The following is a 19,919-nucleotide window of genomic DNA, read 5'->3' on the forward strand; positions in this document are numbered from 1 at the left end:
CATTCCAGTGCTTCACCAACCTCCTAGTGAAATAGTTTTTCCTAATATCCAACCTAGACCTCTCCCGCTGCAACTTGAGATGATTGCTCCTTGTTCTGTCATCTGCCACCACTGAGAACAGCCTAGCTCCATCCTCTTTGGAATCCCCCCTTCAGGTAGTTGAAGGCTGCTATCAAATCCCCCCTCACTCTTCTCTTCGGCAGACTAAATAAGCCAAGTTCCTCTGCCTTTCCTCCTAAGTCATGTGCCCCAGCCCCCTAATCATTTTCGTTACCCTCTGCAGGACTCTCTCCAATTTGTCCACATCATTTCTGTAGTGGGGGTGGGTGGGGGGAGGCAAAACTGGATACAGTACTCCAGATGTGGCCTCACCAGTGCCAAATAGAGGGGAATAATCACTTAGAATCATAGACTTTAAGGTCAGAAGGGACCATTATGATCATCTAGTCTGACCTCCTGCACAACGCAAGCCACAGAATCTAACCCAGCAACTCCTGTAACAAACCCCTAACTTATGTCTGAGCTATTGAAGTCCTCAAATAGTGATTTAAAGACTTCAAGGTGCAGAGAATCCTCCAGCAAGTGACCTGTGCCCCATGCTGCAGAGGAAGGTGAAAAACCCCCAGGGCCTCTGCCAATCTGCCCTGGGGGAAATTCCTTCCCGACCCCAAATATGGCAATCAGCTAAACATGTGGCAAGCTAAACATGCAAACCTGAGCGTGTGGGCAAGACTCACCAGCCAGACACCCAGGAAAGAATTCTCTGTAGTAACTCAGATCCCACCCCATCTAACATCTCATCACAGGCCGTTGGGCATATCTACTGCTAATAGTCGAAGATCAATTAGTTGTCAAAATTAGGCTATCCCATCATATCATCTCCTCCATAAATTTATCAAGCTTAGTCCTGAAGCCAGATATGTCTTTTGCCCCCACTGCTTCCCTTTGAAGGCTGTTCCAGAACTTCACTCCTCTGATGGTTAGAAACCTTTGTATAATTTCCAGTCTAAACTTCCTGATGGCCAGTTTATATCCATTTGTTCTTGTGTCCACATTGGTACTGAGCTTAAATAATTCTTCTCCCTCTGTGGTATTTATCTCTCTGATATATCCCTCAATCTGCTGGCAATGCTCCTACTAATGCAGCCCAATATGCCGCTTAGCCTTCTTGGCAACAAGGGCACACTGTTGACTTATATCCAGCTTCTTGTCCACTGTAATCCCCAGGTCCTTTTCTGCAGAACTGCCACTTAGCCAGCCTGTAGCAGTGCATGAGATTCTTCCATCCTAAGTGCAGGACTCTGCACTTGTCCTTGTTGAACTTCATCAGATTTCTTTTGGCCAATCCTCCAATTTGTCTAGGCCACACTGGACCCTATCCCTATCCTCCAGTGTATCTACTTCTCCCCCAAGCTTAGTGTCATCCACGAACTTGCTGAGGGTGCAATCCATCCCATCATCCAGATCATTAATGAAGATGTTGAACAATATAATATGACAGTGTGGCATAACATCATGGCATTGCAATTCCTGAAACAGATTCAGGACTCTACATTTGTCTTGAAAGATGCAGGAAAAATATATAAATATGGAGATTGCCACAGATTCCAGAATGGTTTGGATACTAGGAATCATGACAGTGAAATTAAAAGAGGAATGTCGCATTGAAAAACACTAAAAATATATATAAAATGTAATTTCTAGCATAGCGGTCACAACACAGCCCCACCATGTGAAAAAACAGTGTGTTTCTGTTCTCCCTCTGTCATCAGGAGAAACCAATTAGGAGCCAGACTGTGGATCACTTGAGTGCGACAAGGTCTTTGGGCCAGGGATCTGGACAATGCAAGAACCTATGTCCTCTTCCCTGCTCTGAAATCCTTACCTTATGCTGATTTCTGGATCCGGCCCACCAGCTGTTTTAATCCGGCCCTCGAGCTCCTGCTGGGGAGTGGGGTCTGGGGCTTACCCCGCTCCGGCTCTCCAGCCGGGAAGCAGAGTCGGGGGCCGCTCCATGCAGCTCCCAGAAGCAGCGACATGGCTCCCCTCTGGCTCCTACATGTAGGGGCAGCCAGAGGGCTCCGTTCTGCACACTGCCCCCACCCGAAGTGCAGCCCCTGCAGCTCCCATTGGCCAGGAACCACGGCCAATGGGAGCTGTAGGGGTGGTGCCTGCGGACGGGGCAGCATGCAGAGCCGCCTGGCTGTGCCTCCACGTAGGAGCCGGAGAAGGAACACGCCACTGCTTCTGGGAGCCACTTGAGGTAAGCACCGCCCAGAGCCTGAGCCCTTGAGCCTCCCCCCGCGCCCCAACCCCCTTCCCCAGTCCTGATCCCCCTCCCACCCTCCAAATGCCTCAATCCCAGGCCAGAGCACCCTCCTACACCCCAAACTTCTCATCCCCAGCCCCACCCCAGAGCCTGCACCACCTGCCAGAGCCCTCACCCCCCCCACATCCCTCCCACTCCAGCCCGGAGCCCCCTCCTGCACCCTGAATTCCTCATTTCTGGACCCACCCTTGAGCCCACACCCCCAACCAGAGCCCGCACCTTCTCCCACACCCCAACCCCAATTTTGTGAGTATTCATGGCTCGCCATACAATTTCTATTCCCAGATGTGTCCCTTGGGCCAAAAAGTTTGCCCACCCCTGCACTAACATCATAACCTGTAGCTCATGTGTATCACTTTGCATCAGTAGATCTCAAAGCACATTACAAAGAGGGTCAGTATCCTCATCAATGGGGAAACTGAGAGGTGAAGTGACTTGCCCAAGTCACCTAGCAAGCTAGTCGCAGAGTCAGGAATAGAACCCAAGTCCCAGGCCAGTGCCCTGTCCATCAGGGTACTCTGACTCCTATACAGCCGAAGAATGATGGCATCCCAGTAACATATGCGTTAGGCTGCTTCTCCGATGGTGGTTCATACTGTACGTTTTCAAAGCTGACGTCTATTTTGAAATTGGGGAGCAGAGCCAGGAAACTCAGAGGTACCTGGCTGCATTCCCTGTAACAATCAGGCCCCTTCTTGCAGTGCTCAGCCAGCTGTGGAGAGGGTGTTCAGACCCGGACTGTCACCTGCAGAACCGAGTTGGGATCTCAGACTCAAGACTTTGCCTGCCTGACAGAGCCTAAACCACTCCTCAGACAGCCCTGCAGCAAGGAGAATTGCATCCAGAAAATTGGTTGGCACATTGGAGTCTGGGGCCTGGTGAGTGTCGTACCCTCATGGTGCTCACTTCATCAGTTAACTTGTACTCATGCAGTGTTTCTCACATATTGCGCTGTGACTGAATCGGTCCGCATGTTGGTTGAGGCCAGGAGCACATACTCCTTCGTTATCAGCTCCATGGCTCACTGTCACAGCTTTTGTCTTCTCCAAAAACAAGCCCTCTGGGGGGATTAATGTTTTAGTGACTGTGGCAGCATGCAGCTGATACACTGAAACAATCCACTCCTGTTGCTTCGTTATTCCCATTTCTGTGACACCATTATCAACATCACAGCTACCCATTTGAATGTGACAGATGGAGTATGAGAGAGGCTCCATCTCTATTTCGCTGGTCATCATGTTTGGTGAATTGAAGTATGTTTCTGAAAGGGTTCAGGGTAACCCAATTTAGACAGAGGGTCGCCTGCCTTTAGGTAGAGGGCCAAACTGTGTTTAGTCTGACTTGTGGTCAGGATCAGCACCAAAGCTAGTAGGCAATTTCCCAAACTCAATTTTGCCCCATCTGTGCCAGCTGAGTTAGCCTGAACTGGCTTAAAAGATGCTAAGCACGGTTCCTGGCACCATGTAGATGGGGCCTTAACAAGGCTAGGTGAGCCCTTATGCCTTAATCTGGTTCTGTCTGATGCATAGGATTCCAACAAAATGAGGGAACGAGCGCTTGGTTTGGGTGTCTAATTTTGAAAATGATGTCCTCTATCTGATTAAAGGCGAGAAGTGTCTTGCTGGGGCAGATGTGTTACACAGATACTTAATCCCCCTTCCCCGACTTCCTTGCCTTCATTCCTGGCTGCTGCCAATCCCTCCCTGCCACCCCCACCTTACTTCCTAGCAAGGGTGGCAATGCCAGTCAGCTATGCTACCAGAACCATCAAACCTGGTTGCTCCATTGTCAGCCCCATTGAAATTTGGTACTTGGCCCCAGGGAAGGGGGACGTTAGGACTCTGCCTACCAGGGCCATTGGACCCCAGTAACAGACAAATTGCTCCTAGCCATGTTCAACAGCTCAGGGTTGGTCACACCATCATTCAGCAGGCTGCCATGGGCTATGCTTTGGCAAGTTTTGCCAGCAGCTAACCATATTCCTGGTCAGCATGCCAGGCTCGTGGGGTTACTGTATTCTGTCTCCCTGCTCTCTCATCTCATCTTTCTGCCCAAGTGTTCCAAGAGCTGTGACTCAGGCATCCGAAAACGCCAGGTCATCTGTGCTGATGGCGATTCCAAATTCTACCCCCCTGAGACGTGCAAGGCCAGCCAGCCGCAGACCCCAGCCGTGCTGGGAAGCTGCAACACTCAGCCCTGCTATCTGCCGCAGCGTAAGTGACATTACTAGACCTCTGGATTTTCCTAGGATGTTCCTGCTTTTGAATAAAAATTCCCAGTATCTCATGCCAGCAGGGCTGATTGTTTCAAGGCCTCTGCTCCTTGCCTGCCCATTTGTGCAACTTTCATAGAGCAGCTAGTTTGCTCCATCTTCCCACGGTGCCTGGAATGGGTTTCCTGCTACCTGTGCTGTCTGAAACGTGTGAATCAGGCACGTGAGCAACACCAGTGCCTACCCCTTTTGAGACTGATGCTTTTAATTCCTGTATTTCCCTTGCCTGTCTGATGGCCTCTGTCCTGGGTGACACTGAGGTTTGCATCAGGGACCACCAGAACTAAAAGTGTGAGTCTCTGCCACGTGGGCATGGCTCTGTAGCTGGGGGCTGTAACGGTCTCATCCTCTGTGGATCAGGTATAGACAAGGGCACACAACACACGGACCAGGGTGTTGTTACAAACACTTGCTCTCCATACTTCTCCCTCCAGCCAGATAGGGGAATCAAACCAAATGTACCAAAACCTGCCCTACTGGGTCTATTGCCTCAGAACTAGGGGCATTGCTTTGACGTTCCATCCAGTCCAAGCTGTCTATCAGCATGGATGCTCTGAGCAAACAAACTTCCTCATTGGCTTCAGGAGCTTTGAGGTCTCCTATTGGCTATATTAATGCTATGATTCCACCCTCAAAGCCATAGGACCCACTCCTGATTGGTTCATTTATCAAGTCTGTTTGGCTTCAAGCAACAGCAGCCTAACAATGGGCCCCAGAATTAGTTACCTGAAGTCTGACATGACAGAGCAGACAGTGTTTCACCATTGCTTATAGTGCTAACTGTAGGCATCTTTGTTAATCCGTCTTACTGTCTCACTATCCCCTGCAGGGCAATTAATTTTTGGCACACTATGAGAGATGTCCAGAGTTAGGATATTGCCCCTCCTGGCCTGAAAGCTAAAGGCTGCAGAGATGTTGCTGCCCACAGCTGTGTCATGGCAGATCCACGATTTGACATGTTTCCACATGTCATCTGGTTGGCTAGGGTCTTTCTCTCCCTCCTCTGGCCTTATAGGAATGTGGCAGTGGATTATGCAGGTTGACAGAGAACGATGCCAAGCTCCTCCCACACTGGGTCCCCCCAGGAGTTGGAATAATTTTGTGGACGCTTTATCCCAATCTGAATATTTCTTCTCCTGTCCAATCCCATGGCACAGGTGAATACAGACACCTGTATTCACTGACTAGTCCAACCCACTGCCTATATTCTGTTATTTGTCCATCTCCTTGCAGAGGTTCCCAGTATGCAGGACACCACAGGCTATGACATCAGCCGAGAGTACTTGCTGACCCGCTACTACCCAGACAGTGGCACTGCAGGTTTGGAAGTCGTGTGTTTTCTTTTATGATGTCCTCTTTACTGTTTTCTTTATGTGGCTTCCATGGGCTGCCAGGAATTGTAGGGCAAGGAACAATTTACAGATCCTTTTATATCTATATTGAGTTGTATCTAGATACAAATTCAAAAAGGAATGTATATATGTGTGCATAAATCCTAGACTTTGATATGGGCGGCATTAATGGAGTGCCTCCTTGGCAGTCATGTCTAAGAGGTTGCCAGGAGAATAATAAGTTTACTATGGTCCCTCGCCAGCGGGCCAGTCCCAAACCTTTCTTTGCCACCTGCAGACTTGCTCCCCATCTTATCTCTAGAAGAGTTCCCCTGTTTCCACTCAGTTGTGTGCTGCAGGCATCTTTAGGTTTCAAGTCTGACCCAGAATCTTGCATTGGCAGCTCCAGTGCCTTATTTTGAACCACTACTGCAGCAGATACAAAAGATATTTGGGAACTAAAGACACCCAGAGAATCTGAGAGAACAGGGAACCCCCATTTGGGGGAGAAAGTGAAACAGGTGGGGGCATCTCAGGTCTGTTACTGAGCTGGGTGGGTTTGTAGAAGGGAGGGAGTAGCCAGCAAGTGATTTGAGGTGACTGATGCCATATTCAGTCTTCACGAAGGTCATCATTCTTTTGAAGGCCAGTCCGTGTGTATTGAGAAACCTGCTAAACACTTGCCCTCAGTCACTTTATAATAGGAATATTTGAGGGGGAAAACTGCCCATATGATGTAGCTAACAGTGTTTCCTGGACTAGTGGGAGGACAGGAAGAATATTGTTAGAGACCATTTCTTAAGGGTAATAGGTCATCTGGTAGCACAGTAATCTTAAGGAACCAGAATTCATTGTGAATGGGAACCAAAGCTTCAGTCAGAAAGTTCCCTGTGACTTTCTCCCAGGTGGAAAGTGTACGTTAACAAGTCTGGCCTCAGAGTCGGACTGGTAGAGGACTTCTTTCGTCTATCAATGTGCTTTGAACAGAGGCAGAGGAAATAGAGACTGGATTTTGTTGCCCACCTGAAATGGCTGCATGCATTAAGGAATTTTCTTTTCAGTTTATAGCAATGAAAGAACAATCCAAGGTAGCTCCACACACCATCAGCTCCAGCCCAATGAAGACCATAGCTCTAACTTCTTGCCTCTTCGTTGGGAATCCCACTCAAGCTCTTCAGGATCCCGGCAGTTCAGCTCCCATCAGGATATTGCCACAGGGACTGGCCCTTGGGACTGCAGCCAGAGCCCTCATGGCTGCTGCTCAGATGGCCGCACTCCGGCTTCTGGCCCTTTTGGGCAAGGCTGCCCCTTCAGCACATGCCATCAGAGCAGGTTAGATGAAACAGTGAGGTTTGGGCTGGTGGAACCACCCTCTATGGCAGAGTTGATGATTACAGACTGCCTTTGTTGGGTCAGGGTTCCAGATAAGACAGATTTTGCTAAGCCCTTTGTCTTTTCCCTGCAGGTATGGATGCTGCCCTGATGGAATATCAGCTGCCCAGGGCCCCAACAATGTGGGTTGCACGCAATATTACAGTGATGTTTATGTGAGCAGAAACAGGCCCGCTGCAGCCTCCCCAACGGTAAGTGCCAGAACTCTCTAGAACCTTTTACTAATAATATTGAGATCTGGTTGAAATAGCACATTGTTTTCAGGGTTTGGCTCTGGCCCTGGAGACTGAGGTTTTTGGCTCCTGTTCTACTCTTTCTTTATGTCTCCTGACAATAACTCTGGGGAATTGATAGAGGGAGGATGCTAGATGCCCACAAAGCCAACATTCCTATCTGCTGCCGCTCAGTGAGCCCCACTGGAATTCCCTCGTGCAATGGGTCCCGGGTAGTGGTGTAGAAGCTGCAATTTGTGCTGCCAGGTTGATGAATGGAGCACCCTCGTTTGGGGAAGAGACTCAATATTCCTTATTATAGGACACTGAACCAAACTCCCTCTCTCAAGGCAACTGGAAATCAGCAGCACTGCATGTGGAGAGGGAAGTATTTGATTGTTGGGCCTGTGTTTGATGTATGGTTCCTGCCATTCTATGAGGCTAACTTTGATTTGATTGTTTTTTTCCGAGAATGTAAGTTGATAGGTCTTTGCAGTGGGAGATGCTAGATTCCGGACCTGTGTAGAGTCAGTTCAGGCTAACAAGGTGGTTCGTGGTCCAGAACAGGTTAGCGGGGCACGCCAAAATGCAAACAGGGACAGATGGCTTAGGAGATATCGAGAGTTTCACACTTCGAAGTTGCCCATTTTAACCTAGCCTAGGTGAATAATGACTGAAATTCCATACCATTCAATTATCCGGTGGTCTATGTGACATGAGACAGTGATCTCCATCCCATTCCTTGTGGACAGGGGAAAACACCACCATCGCCACTGGCAGTTCCCCTCTTCGCAGTCTCAACAGAGTAGCCAAGAGCAGGAGTGGCCACAGAGAAAGAACTCCCTTCTTATCCCTAGAGTTGATTCCTTCAGGCACATTGGTGGGCAGCATAGGGAGGCTTGCACTGCCACGGAACTTGCTGTATCTGTTCTGGAGATAAGCAGAGAATCTCTTGGCTCCAGGGCTGTCAGTCCAGCTCCCCCCCCGGCATGACACTTACTCATAGAAAATCAAAGTTGATAATGGCTCCTCGAGCTGCTAGACCAATCCAGTGGGCAAACTGTATGATTTCTCACCTGTGCAGCAGCTGGTGCGGTAGCAGTAGCTGCCCAGTAACTTTTGGCTTTGAATTCCTTTCACTAAGGCAAGCCAAGCTTTGTCCCAGCAGAACCCGTCTGATGAGTGTCGAGGGTCTTTCTATGGCTGCTGCTATGACAACATTGCTTCAGCTTCAGGACCTCAAGGGGAAGGATGCCTCAACAGACCCAGCCAACGTAAGTGATGTTTTGGCTTCCTGCTTTAGAAATGTGCCTCCCCTGAAAGGAAAGTCCCACAGTCTGTAATAGAAAATGTGAAGCTTTGTATAGGGGTTTTCACCTATCCTGTAAAATGTAATAAAAAATACTCTCCCTGCAATAGGATTCTGTATGATGGTTGGAAAAAAACATTAGAGAAATTCCTATCAACCCCTATTAACTTTCTTTAGAATCCTATTGATTTCATCTCTGTTGGAGTCTATAGGACTTCCTCGTAAGGGCCACTCTGCAGGCCAGGACTCACTCATGCATCCCTGCTTGCATTGATCCCTGTCAGTTGCCTTGATCCATGACAAGCTAGGAATCATCCTATTATCAGTAGGCCATATCCTACCCCCCAAACAATCCTATTGACCCCAGTATGGTTTCAGGGCTATAATTAGGGGTCGAACATGTCACTTAAGGCTTCAATTGAAGATCTGAAGCCACATCTCTGAGTAGGGGGCACTGCAGAGCCATGGTGCTCCACGAGGAGCTCCAGGGAAATTGTTACTCGGTTTTGTTCCTTTAGCTCAGAAGAAGTGCTGTTTGCCCCATTCTAGGATAGAGCTGCTCGGTCCCCCAGGACACCAGCTGTACTTGGCAGAGTAGTATCAGGAGTGTGCTATTACATCGCCTTCCCCAACCCCCTTCTCGAGCACAGGGACAGCCACTGGGAGCATTTCTGCCCAGCCATCCCCAGGAAGGGACAACTTCTTGCACACTCCTCCTCACCCCTATAGTGGCCACTTGTAATCTGGGCCATAGCATCTGAAGCTGCTTCTCTGATGCATCCTAGCTCTAGGGAGTCAGACCAGTGCCTGTGAGCCAGCAGAAAGCCCAAGGTTCATAGGGCCACGGAATTACATTTACTCCTTTGTCCTAGCATGTGGGGGCCAGAGCACCTTGTGTTACCCTAGGTTTTGTGACCAGTTCTGGTTCCAAGCTTCGGGTGGATGACCTTGGAATGACACCCTCCCTCTCCAGTCCTAAAGCAGGAACCCCAGAGCTCAAGAATAACTCACAATAGTGTAACACTGTGCTGGGCTATAAAACCTAAATGAACACCAGCAGCCCCTGGGAGGTAAGTGGTGGTATCTCCATTTTACACATAAGGAACTGAGACACAGAGAGGTGAGAGTGTCTTGCTCAAGGTTACCCCGGGAGTCAAGGACAGAGTTAGGAACAGAACCCCAATCTCCTAGCTGGGTGTGCTACTCATGAGATCATTCTCCTTCCACGGACAGCAGCCTTGGGTAGCATGGTGATAAAGCTATCGGGGCTATGTGCTCAGTAAAAAGGGGACTCCAGGAGTCAACCCTCACAATCAGATCTTTTTCTTTTCTGCCGTTTGTTGGTAGCTTATCCTGTCAAGTGTCTGCTGCCCAGTGCCCAGGGCCCCTGCACAGACTGGACCACTCGCTGGTACTTTGTAACTGCTGTCGGCAAGTGCAACCGGTTCTGGTATGGTGGTTGCCATGGCAACACAAACAACTTTGCCTCAGAGGAGGAGTGCATGAGGGCCTGCCAAGGCTCCATTGGAACAAGCAGTGTGGGGCACCAGCACCACAGGGGGACTTCGCACATCCACTCTGGCTCCCACACACGAGAGGGAGAAGCCCAAGGACAGCCGCAGCCATCTGCAAGAGGGACTGAGAGTCATAGCCAAGGAGGAGGAACACGAGGGTCCTTCCATGTTGTCCAACCTGGGCCTGATAGCCATACAGCATGGCAGGGCACAGGGCTGCACCACAGGGAGAATGGCTGGAGCAGGACCATGAATGTGGATATACTGCCAGAGTCTTCACAGAGGAATGGCACTTTGGTTAGCCAGCGCTGGGGCTCTCGTCACTCTTCAGCTCCTGGGGAAAGGAGGACAGACCAATCAAGCCAGCTGCATGGGAGGGGAGAAACAATGGTGTCTGGGCACTCGGAGAGGCAGCTAACTGTCAATGGGCAGGTGGTGCAGCATGAACATGAGCAGTGGCGGAGTTCCTCTGGAGCAGACACTCCGGGGGTGGATGGACTTGGGCATCGAACCTTGCCGGGTTCCACCTTGCAGCGAAGCTTGTACAGGTGATGCTTTTATACTACCTCGCTGTGATACCAAAGCACCAAGTGCCATCTTCTACAGGGGGAAATGTTTTCCAATCCACAAATAACTCACTCTCCTGAAATCTCCCACTACAGATTACTTACAGTAGTGTCCCTGTGGAAAGCCAGCTGTCCATGCAATGGGGATGTCTAGTACCCACTTTACCTCTTCTGGGGCCCACTCCTGCACATCTCATACAGCCATTGACTTGAGTGGAAGTATTGGGTGTGTAAGGAATGCAGGATTTGGCCCTTAATCTCTATCCTTTATATCTAGTCGGCACTTTACAGGGATCCTTGTTGGCCAGCTCTGGCTCCCATTTAAATCAACAGGAGTTGTGCTTACTTACACCAGGGTTAAATTTGGCCCTGTGTGTGATTTCAAGACTTTATTTTGGCATGGTAGGGGAACAGCAGTGGGGTTAATACTGGAGGTGGATCCAGATCCAGCTGATGAATGCCCCACAAATCCAAGGCATTTGGATTTGAGAATTTGGTTCAATTGTAAGTCTAGAGAAAACACTAGCTTGGTGTCTTCGGGGACCTGGATTCAGATTTGGTTTTGTTCTCCCAGACTAGGGTTTTAATGGTCTCTGCCTCTACCTCATCGATTGGCTGTCCACAGCATTTCAGCTTGTCAAGATTGGTCTTCTCCGCAACAGGAGAGGTCTAGCCCTGGATTGCCGAGCGCAGGCTCTCAAGCCTCTAGTCTCTAATAGAGCTATATATAACTGACCTCTGGGTTACTTAGATCACTATTGTGTAGCTCCCATCCTGTCCTTACGGCCTATCTTACAGGTATGTCTACACTGGAGCTAGAGGCGTGATTTCCAACTTGGGTAGACATACCTGCACTAGCTTTGGTTGAGCCAGTGTGCTAAAAATAGAAGAGTAGCCACATCAGTGAGCGGGCATAGCTGCCCAAGTAGGTACCTATGATTTCAGACAGGATCATACATGGGCAGCGAGTCCCTCCTGCCACTGTTGCTACACTTCTCTGTTTAGCACTCACGCGCAATCAGAACTAACATGGGTATATCTACTGAAGCTGGAGATTATTCCTCCAGCTTCAGTGTAGATATATCCTTAGAGAAAACAAAGACAGGGTGGGGGAGCAAGAGATGGACACAGGGAGTGAAATCATCTCTATCTCTGTCAGAGTCATCCTGGAAGGAGCCGAGTCCTCTGTCGTGGAGGCAGCCTTGGGACAGACCATTCATCTTCTCTGCAAGGCAGGTTCTTCTCCCTTCCCCAGAATTGAGTGGCAGAAAGATGGGAAGCCACTATCATCTGACAGGTAAATCTGGTCCCATGTTGCAATTCCTGTTCCAACATCACCATCCCACCCCTCCCCCATTAGTTTGCAGAATCTTTTTTCTAGGACATTCTCAAAAAACAAAATACAAAGAAAATAACTTGGTAAACTGGAAAATCCCCTCCTAACTGAACCCTGCTACTAAGTGATACCAGAAAGGCCTAGGCATAGCAATAACAAATAGGCTGTTAATTGTTCAATGTGCTGCAGCTGAACACTTATGGATTATCACTTCACCAACTTTCAGCAACAACACCCAATTCACAAGTGGTTACACAAGTGAGTTTTGAGTGTGAAGTCCTTTTCAGTGTTGTCGGAAGATGGTAGAGTTGCCCAGGAAGTGCATTAATAGCCAACCATATATATCTTGGGGAGCCTTAATGCTATCTGATTGCGGCTCATCCCATTTAAAATTTAACCTTTGAGAGAAACCCTTCTTAAATCTCAGCTTTACAGGGTTTTCTAGGAGCTCTCTTGTGGCAGTGTGTTGCCCAGCAGTCACTTTCTATTGTAAAAACTAAGGTGGGAATATTGAACAGTTCCCAGTCTTGTTTTACACTGGAGGGCCACACACTATGGCTGAAAGAGCAGCTCGGGACTTCAGGGGAGGGGACAATTTAAAACGGTCACAGTGTCTCCTCCCCCCCCTTTGTTTCCCCATCTCAGTTTCCTCTTTTGACAGCTGTTTCCCCTCCTCTCACCCATTCAATAACCTGGGGAGTTTTGTATTCCAGTGTTGAGGACCCAGCCATTCACCACAGAGAGGTCATTGCAGCTGTGACATAAGCAGGCCCAATTGGCCCATCAGAATGTGGCTTTGGACAATCAGCACCCACAGCCAGGTTCTCATACATAACGGCATGTGTTCCATCTGTAGGCATGCCTACCAGTCTGACAGTTCTTTGGTGATCAGCCGTGTCAGGGCTGAGGATGCTGGGATGTACACATGCATAACTTCAAATGGGAAGATGGAGAGCCGACAGATTCAGCTAAGGATCAAAGGTGACTCATTATCTTCCATTTAAAACCAGAACATTAATTCTTCTCTGTCCCTGTTTAAGAGTCATTGGTAACAGGAACAATTAAAGTCAGCTGCAGAGGCAACTTGTAATGGAACTTCTTTGAGTAGACGCAGCTGTGTATTCTGCGGAGGTATGTGCATGCCCAGTGCACTGGCATTGGAGAACTTTGCCTAGCAATACTCACAGGAACTGCACTCGCGCCCTGCTGTCCTAGCCCCGCCTCTGGCCATATAAGGGCAGCACCACCCCAGCCCCCTCAGTTTCTTCTCATGACCCGTGGCTAAAATTGGAGCTCCATCATCACTTGATAATTGCCTGGTCCGTTCATTCCCTCTGAAGCACCTGGCCACTGTCGGAAGGCAGGATACTGGGTTAGATGGGCCATTGGTCTGACCCAGTATGGCTGTTCTTATGTGGTGTTTTTCACCGCGCGCTCTTGGTCTCGGTCTGAGAGACTTTTTCTTGTATGTAGTAGTAACTCAAGTTTAGTGTTAGTGTAATAATAATTGGAGTAGTTGGCTGCCCTCACCAGGGTTCAAGCATTGTCCATCATGTGGGAGGGCCATTTTACAGATGATTTTAAAGCAGATCAGGACTTCCTGAGGCGTGTGGCCACTACCCTAGGTATCCAGGCAGAATTCCTGCAGGAGAATACGGTATAAGCTGCTGGATATTCTCCAGTCATCAGATCCAGGGAGAGTAAGCATCCCAATAAATGGGGCTCTTCTGAAGCCTGCAAAGACACTCTGTTGCCTCCCACAGTGAAGCATCTGGAGAAGCAGGACTTCATTCCCATGCAGGATTCTGAGGGTTTCCACTCCCACCTGATTCCTAACTCTCTGGTGGTAACTGAAGCAAATGACAGGGCATGGTAGGGGAGGTATAAGTCTACCTCTAAGGACAAAGAGTCCAAGAGGATGGACTAATAGGAGGAAGGAAGATTTATCTCCCCTCTTCCCTGCAAATGCGCATCGTGAACTAGCAGGCGTTGCTCTCTAAATATGATTTTGTCAATTGGATGGCCATGTCTATGTTCAAGGACAAGTTGCCAGAACCCTCTAGGGAAGAGTTTATGGTACTCATTGTGGAATGCCGTATAGTGGCCAAGACCTCATTGCAGTCAGCTCTGGACGTGGTAGATGCCATGGCCAGAATTATGGCATCAGCTGTGACTACGAGGGCCTCATGGCTGCAGAATTTAGTCATTGAGCCTGATGTGCAGCAGATGGTTGAGGAATTACCATGTGGTGGACAGGTTTTGTTTTCAGAAAAAAATGACAAAACCCTGCACTCTTTTAAGGCTCCTCAGCTACTTTACATGCTTTGGGACTTTAGGTGCTCTTGCCATGAAGAGTAACCTTGCAGCCACAAAGTGGTTTCCCAGTTTCATTTGAAACAAGCTATATACTTACCAGTGTTCATCCCTAGCCACGTTCCACCCCAGAGGAACAACATCTTCACACACTGGGTGCCAGGCGATGTTTAGCTTTTTATCTGGATAGGACCAAAGCTTTCTGCTCCTCATCTCATTTGTTTGTGTCACATGCAGACCACATGAAGGGTCAAGTGGTCTCTTCACAAACAGTCTTGAGGTGTATAATTCCCTGTATCATGACAGCATGCGAAAGAGCCCAAGCTACACCACCTCAAAGGGTGCAAGCTCATTCCATGAGAGCCCAGGCGCCTTCCACAGCATTCCTAAGTGCCATTCCAAGATTGGGCAGGGCTGCCACTTGATCTTCTGTACATACTTTTACAAACCGCTTTGGCATTACTGCTGTGCCCAGATCAGATGCAAACATTGGGAAAGCAATTTTGCAGTCCTTGTGTAAACAGACTCCGAGCCCACCTTCTACGAGTACTGCTTGCAACTCACCTGAATAGATTGCACAGCTGCATCTGCTCCAAGAAGAAGCAAACTGGTTACCTACCTGTAACTGTTGTTCTTGGAGGTGTGATGCAGACATGTATTGTATGCCCCACCCTTTGTTCCCTCTGCATCGGAGTCTGTACTTCTGATGTTTGGTGCAAAAGAACAGAGGGGGTTGGCACAGTGCTGCCCTTATATGGCCAGGGGAGGGAGTATGGCTGCAAGGTGTGTGCCCCCCATGAGAAGGACTACTAGGCAAAATTATCTGGCTCCAGCACACTGGGTGTGTGCACACCTAATTAGAATACATGGCTATAACACCTCTATAAGAACAACAGTTACAGGTAGGTAACAGGTTTTTTTCTCCACTGCAGTGTCTTGCTACCTTCTTCCATGGCAGTGGCCACAGCCTGCTGAGTGCTAGCCATAATCCCAGCAATACGTTTCCTCAGCGCAGTGACTGCCGAGGGTTAGCCCTGATGCCAGCAGTGAGAAATGCTGCAGTGCCAATCATAACTGGAGCGGTGACTTGCCAAATGCCAGTCACAGCTCCAGCAGGACAAGCTGCCTCAATATATTTTCATCCTGGACTGCCATCTTCTCTCCTCTAACACTTTACTGGGTGCAGAGAGGGCTCTAAAGAAGGGGAATCCTGCAGGCCTTGATCTGAAATCACTGCCATGGCTGCTTGTCCTACACCATATCATGTTGTATGCTCTGCTGGGACAGACAACTCCACTTTGATTCTTGGTGCCTGTGGGAGATGCTGGAGTTTTGCCCAGAATGGGCCTGCCGGAGAGTGAACTATTTACTATGCTTTTTTTAAAAAGTGCATTATAAAAAAATGACTATTCTTAATAAAAGAAGGCTAAGCAGCCTCCCCTCACCTCTCCAGAGCGTGCCCTCATGCCTCTGCAGGGGGATGGGAAACATCGGCTTCTCTCTGCCATTCTTTTGTGGTAATGGCAAAAACTTCCTTACCTAAGGGATACTGCTGCAGGCAAGGAAGGAGTCTAATATCCACTGCCTGCATGGCTGTAGCTCCCATTAATAGGAATCGCAGGCTTATAGCACTCAATCAGAGAACAGATGCTGCAGGGTCTTGGCTCCAGTTCAGCAGCTGCTTTAACTCTCCCAAGTTCACACCACCTCTGCACAAGAGGTCATGGGGGATGGATCGTATTATTCACATACAGCATTTTATTTTGAATAGAGGACCGTGGATCTCCTCTGAGAGAGGGTATTAGAGGTCGGCTCCTCCATGGTCTGAATCACCAACACAGAGATCTCACCAGAGGAGTTAATACTGTACAGTCATCTGGTTCCTCTGTACACCAGCCACTCATGTACAGGTAAGGCCAGCAACTGTCATCTGGCATGCCCAAGTGACACCCACCTGGTACCCATGTGGGGAAGATCAGGGTGAGAGGTGCCTCTTGCTTTGGGGGGCGATGGGAGGTGGTGGATGGGTGGAAGTGGAGTTTAGCAAAGGTCCCAGCCATACTACGATGAGAGCGACAAACTGTCTTTACTTCACAGAGTTCCATTCATAACAACCAGGCTCCTGGCTGAGCAGTACCTGGTGCCTGGCAGTGGAGAAGGGTTTAAATGACGGAAGAACACTAGGGCTGCACTGGCTAGCAACTGAATTCATTGCCATAAGGAAAGAAAACACACCAGGACTATTTTAAACAACCACAAACCAGACCCATTGAATAAAAAAAGCCCAGCACCATAGCTCCAACACAGCCCCACTCGTCTAGAGTCTTGTGAGCCTTTTAGTCCTGCCTAGTTCCCAATGGCTGGGCTGGGCGTTAGGCAAGAACGGCTGCTTACATGGTACTTGGATACTTCTGGGTCCTGCTGTAAATAGAGAAGGGGGAAAACTTTTTATTCACCTTAACCACACAATTTTGGTGGCTCAGATAAAATGGGACCAGGACCGGAGCCTTCCCTACTTTCAAGTTTGCAGATCCAAACCCCCAGTCACTGAGGGCTTCCAAAACCCTCAGCCCAACTCTGGCTGCAAGCAGGAGGCAGAAGGTGAAGGTGTTAAACTTTTTCTGAAGCTCAAGAAGGATTTGGTTTTAATTTTGAGTAAAGGATGGGAGTTGGTGTTTTCCCTTTACTCTAGCCTAGTTTGTCCATCCCAAAGGATAAAACAGGGCTGATTTAGTCCCATCTGAAAGGATGTTTGGCTGCATCACCTGATCTTTATGCAGACTGAAGAGGCAAATATGTTACTGGTAGGGTGACCAGATGTCCCAATTTTGGGGGCTTTTTCTTATGTAGGCACCTATTACCCCCCACCCCCATCCCAATTTTTCACACTTGCCCTCTGGTCACCCTAGGTACTGTCACAGGACACCAGACAGTACAGCAGGGTAGGGCTTGATGCAGACATTCCCTGGGGGATGAGGTTCTATGGCTGGTGCTATGTAGAGGGTGATCAGTGTAATAATTATTCCTGCCTGCCTTTAAACCTATGAATGTATTCAGTTGTGTGTGACGGACAGGCACTTACAGGTGAAGCTCGTTTGGTTCCCTGATCAGCAGTGCCTAACATCACTCAAAGTGACCTCCTGACATTTCTAGGCCAACAGCCAAAGGAATGCTTAGGAGGATGTGTATGTAGGTCTGCAATCTCCAAAGCTTTAATGTGGAGACAATGCATTTCAGCAAGTCACACTCAGCTGGCTCCTGGTTAAACTGAGGCTATTTTTTCCAGAGGGAGAGAGGGTTGGAGCATCAAGATTCTGAGGGGAATGCACAGGTCCTCATTCCCTCCCCAGGGGGACAAAGCAAGCAGTAATACAACAAAGCTGGGTTGATTTGCAAATGCTGAACTAGGACGTTGCTGTATCTCTGTGCTTGTGGGGGTCTGTATTGCAGATTAATAATGGATAAGAATGAGCCTTCGGTGGTGGATGCCAACATTGGGGAGCAAGTCAGACTGCCCTGCAGAGTAGAAGCCTCACCTGCTTTAACCATCGAGTGGCAGAAGGACGGGCAGCCTGTCTCCTCTTCCAGGTGAGTTCATGTGGCTGTGATGACAACACTGGGGCTCCTGGTGCATAATGCATTCTCTACCTGAGAGAATCAAGGCCCTGATGATGGAGGCAGGCCTTGCACTGGTTTATAACGATTATTCCATGCCATCAGGGAATAGAAACAATACCATGTGATTTTAGGTGGCGTGGCCCACAGTTTAAGCTGTGAACATCATTTTCAAGTTGTCATAAATATAAAGGAAAGGGTAAACCCCTTTAAAATCCCTCCTGGCCAGAGGAAAAATCCTCTCACGTGTAAAGGGTTAAGAAGCTAAAGGTAACCTCGCTGGCACCTGAACAAAATGACCAATGAGGAGACAAGATACTTTCAAAAGCTGGGAGGAGGGAGAGAAACAAAGGGTCTGTGTCTGTCTGTATGCTGTCTTTGCCGGGGATAGACCAGGAATGGAGTCTTAGAACTTTAGTAAGTAATCTAGCTAGGTATGTGTTAGATTATGATTTCTTTAAATGGCTGAGAAAAGAACTGTGCTGAATAGAATGACTAGGCAAAACCTTAAGTTACAAAAAAGACACACAGACAGGAATAGAGGGATTCTCTATGTTTTGAATCTAATTACCCTGTAAGGTATCTACCATCCTGATTTTACAGAGGTGATTTCTTTACTTCTATTAAGTCTTCTTGTAAGAAAACAATGCTTTTTCATTGTTCTCAGATCCAAGGGCTTGGGTCTGTGGTCACCTATGCAAATAAGTGAGGATTTTTACCAAACCTTCCCCAGGAAGTGGGGTGCAAGGGTTGGGAGGATTTTGGGGGGAAAGACGTGTCCAAACTACGTTTCCCAGTAAACCCAGTTAGAGTTTGGTGGTGGCAGCAGTGGAGATCCAGGGACAAAGGATAAAATTAATTTGTACCTTGGGGAAGTTTTAACCTAAGCTGGTGAAAGTAAGCTTAGGAGGTTTTCATGCAGGTCCCCACATCTGTACCCTAGAGTTCAGAGTGGGGGAGGAACCTTGACACAAGTGAACAGGTGTGGTGAATAATTCACCAGCGAGCCAGAGGCTGAAATTTGTTCATATGCAAGATTGCCACATGTCATTCGATAAACCAAATTAGTTTAAAAAAAAAAATCACAGAGAAAGGGGATAAATTCACCTGGTAGGTACAAGGTATAAGAACATTTAAGGGGAACTGCAAGAGTTACTGGGGTCACCTTGTAATAGCTTACCCCTAGAGGATGGTTCTGAGCGTTCTCTGAAAATCACAGCACTAGGATCTATTTTTGTGGAGTGGCTGAGGGATGTGGTGGCACAGTTCCCCTTATTGCTTAAGGGGTGTCGTAGCCCACTTAAATCTGTGTTGCTGCTGAATGTTTGCCCAGAGGGTGTTAGTAGAAACATTGCTTAAGACCTCACGTGCAGCGCTGCTCCTAACACCATGACTGCACACTCCCTCTCCCGACACTCAGGGGAATTTGTGGCTGTTGTCCCCAGGCACAGGCAGCAGTCAGATGGTGCCCTGGTGATCAGTCGTGTTGGCTCTGAAGATGCTGGCTTCTTCACCTGCATCGCTTCGAACGGCCATGACCAGGATCAACGGCAGATCCAACTTCGGACTCTAGGTAACAAGAGGAGGAAAAGGCCCCACTGTATTTTTAGATTATTAAAAGAAGGGAGTGGGAAAGAGTGTAGAGTGCCCCAGCTGAATTCATGGATTTGGCCTCTATAAACCCCACCTTGTGTTACAGTCAGGTCACATTCAGGACTAGGCTAGGAGAA

General features: G+C 48.5%; 1 protein-coding gene across 1 annotated transcript in view; it reads left to right on the forward strand.

The window, feature by feature from the left end:
- PAPLN (papilin, proteoglycan like sulfated glycoprotein) overlaps nt 1–19,919 on the forward strand; it is a 66,782-nt gene that overhangs the window by 42,265 nt on the left and 4,598 nt on the right. The window contains exons 15-26 of the mRNA XM_074957046.1: nt 3,031–3,207; nt 4,386–4,542; nt 5,835–5,921; nt 6,994–7,264; nt 7,398–7,515; nt 8,681–8,810; nt 10,193–10,907; nt 12,085–12,222; nt 13,118–13,242; nt 16,346–16,484; nt 18,025–18,162; nt 19,635–19,762. Coding sequence (XP_074813147.1) covers nt 3,031–3,207; nt 4,386–4,542; nt 5,835–5,921; nt 6,994–7,264; nt 7,398–7,515; nt 8,681–8,810; nt 10,193–10,907; nt 12,085–12,222; nt 13,118–13,242; nt 16,346–16,484; nt 18,025–18,162; nt 19,635–19,762 — 2,323 coding nt within the window. The remainder of the gene's footprint in view (nt 1–3,030; nt 3,208–4,385; nt 4,543–5,834; nt 5,922–6,993; nt 7,265–7,397; nt 7,516–8,680; nt 8,811–10,192; nt 10,908–12,084; nt 12,223–13,117; nt 13,243–16,345; nt 16,485–18,024; nt 18,163–19,634; nt 19,763–19,919) is intronic.

This window comes from Natator depressus, chromosome 6 (assembly GCF_965152275.1).
Source record: "Natator depressus isolate rNatDep1 chromosome 6, rNatDep2.hap1, whole genome shotgun sequence".
Lineage (NCBI taxonomy): Eukaryota > Metazoa > Chordata > Testudines > Cheloniidae > Natator > Natator depressus.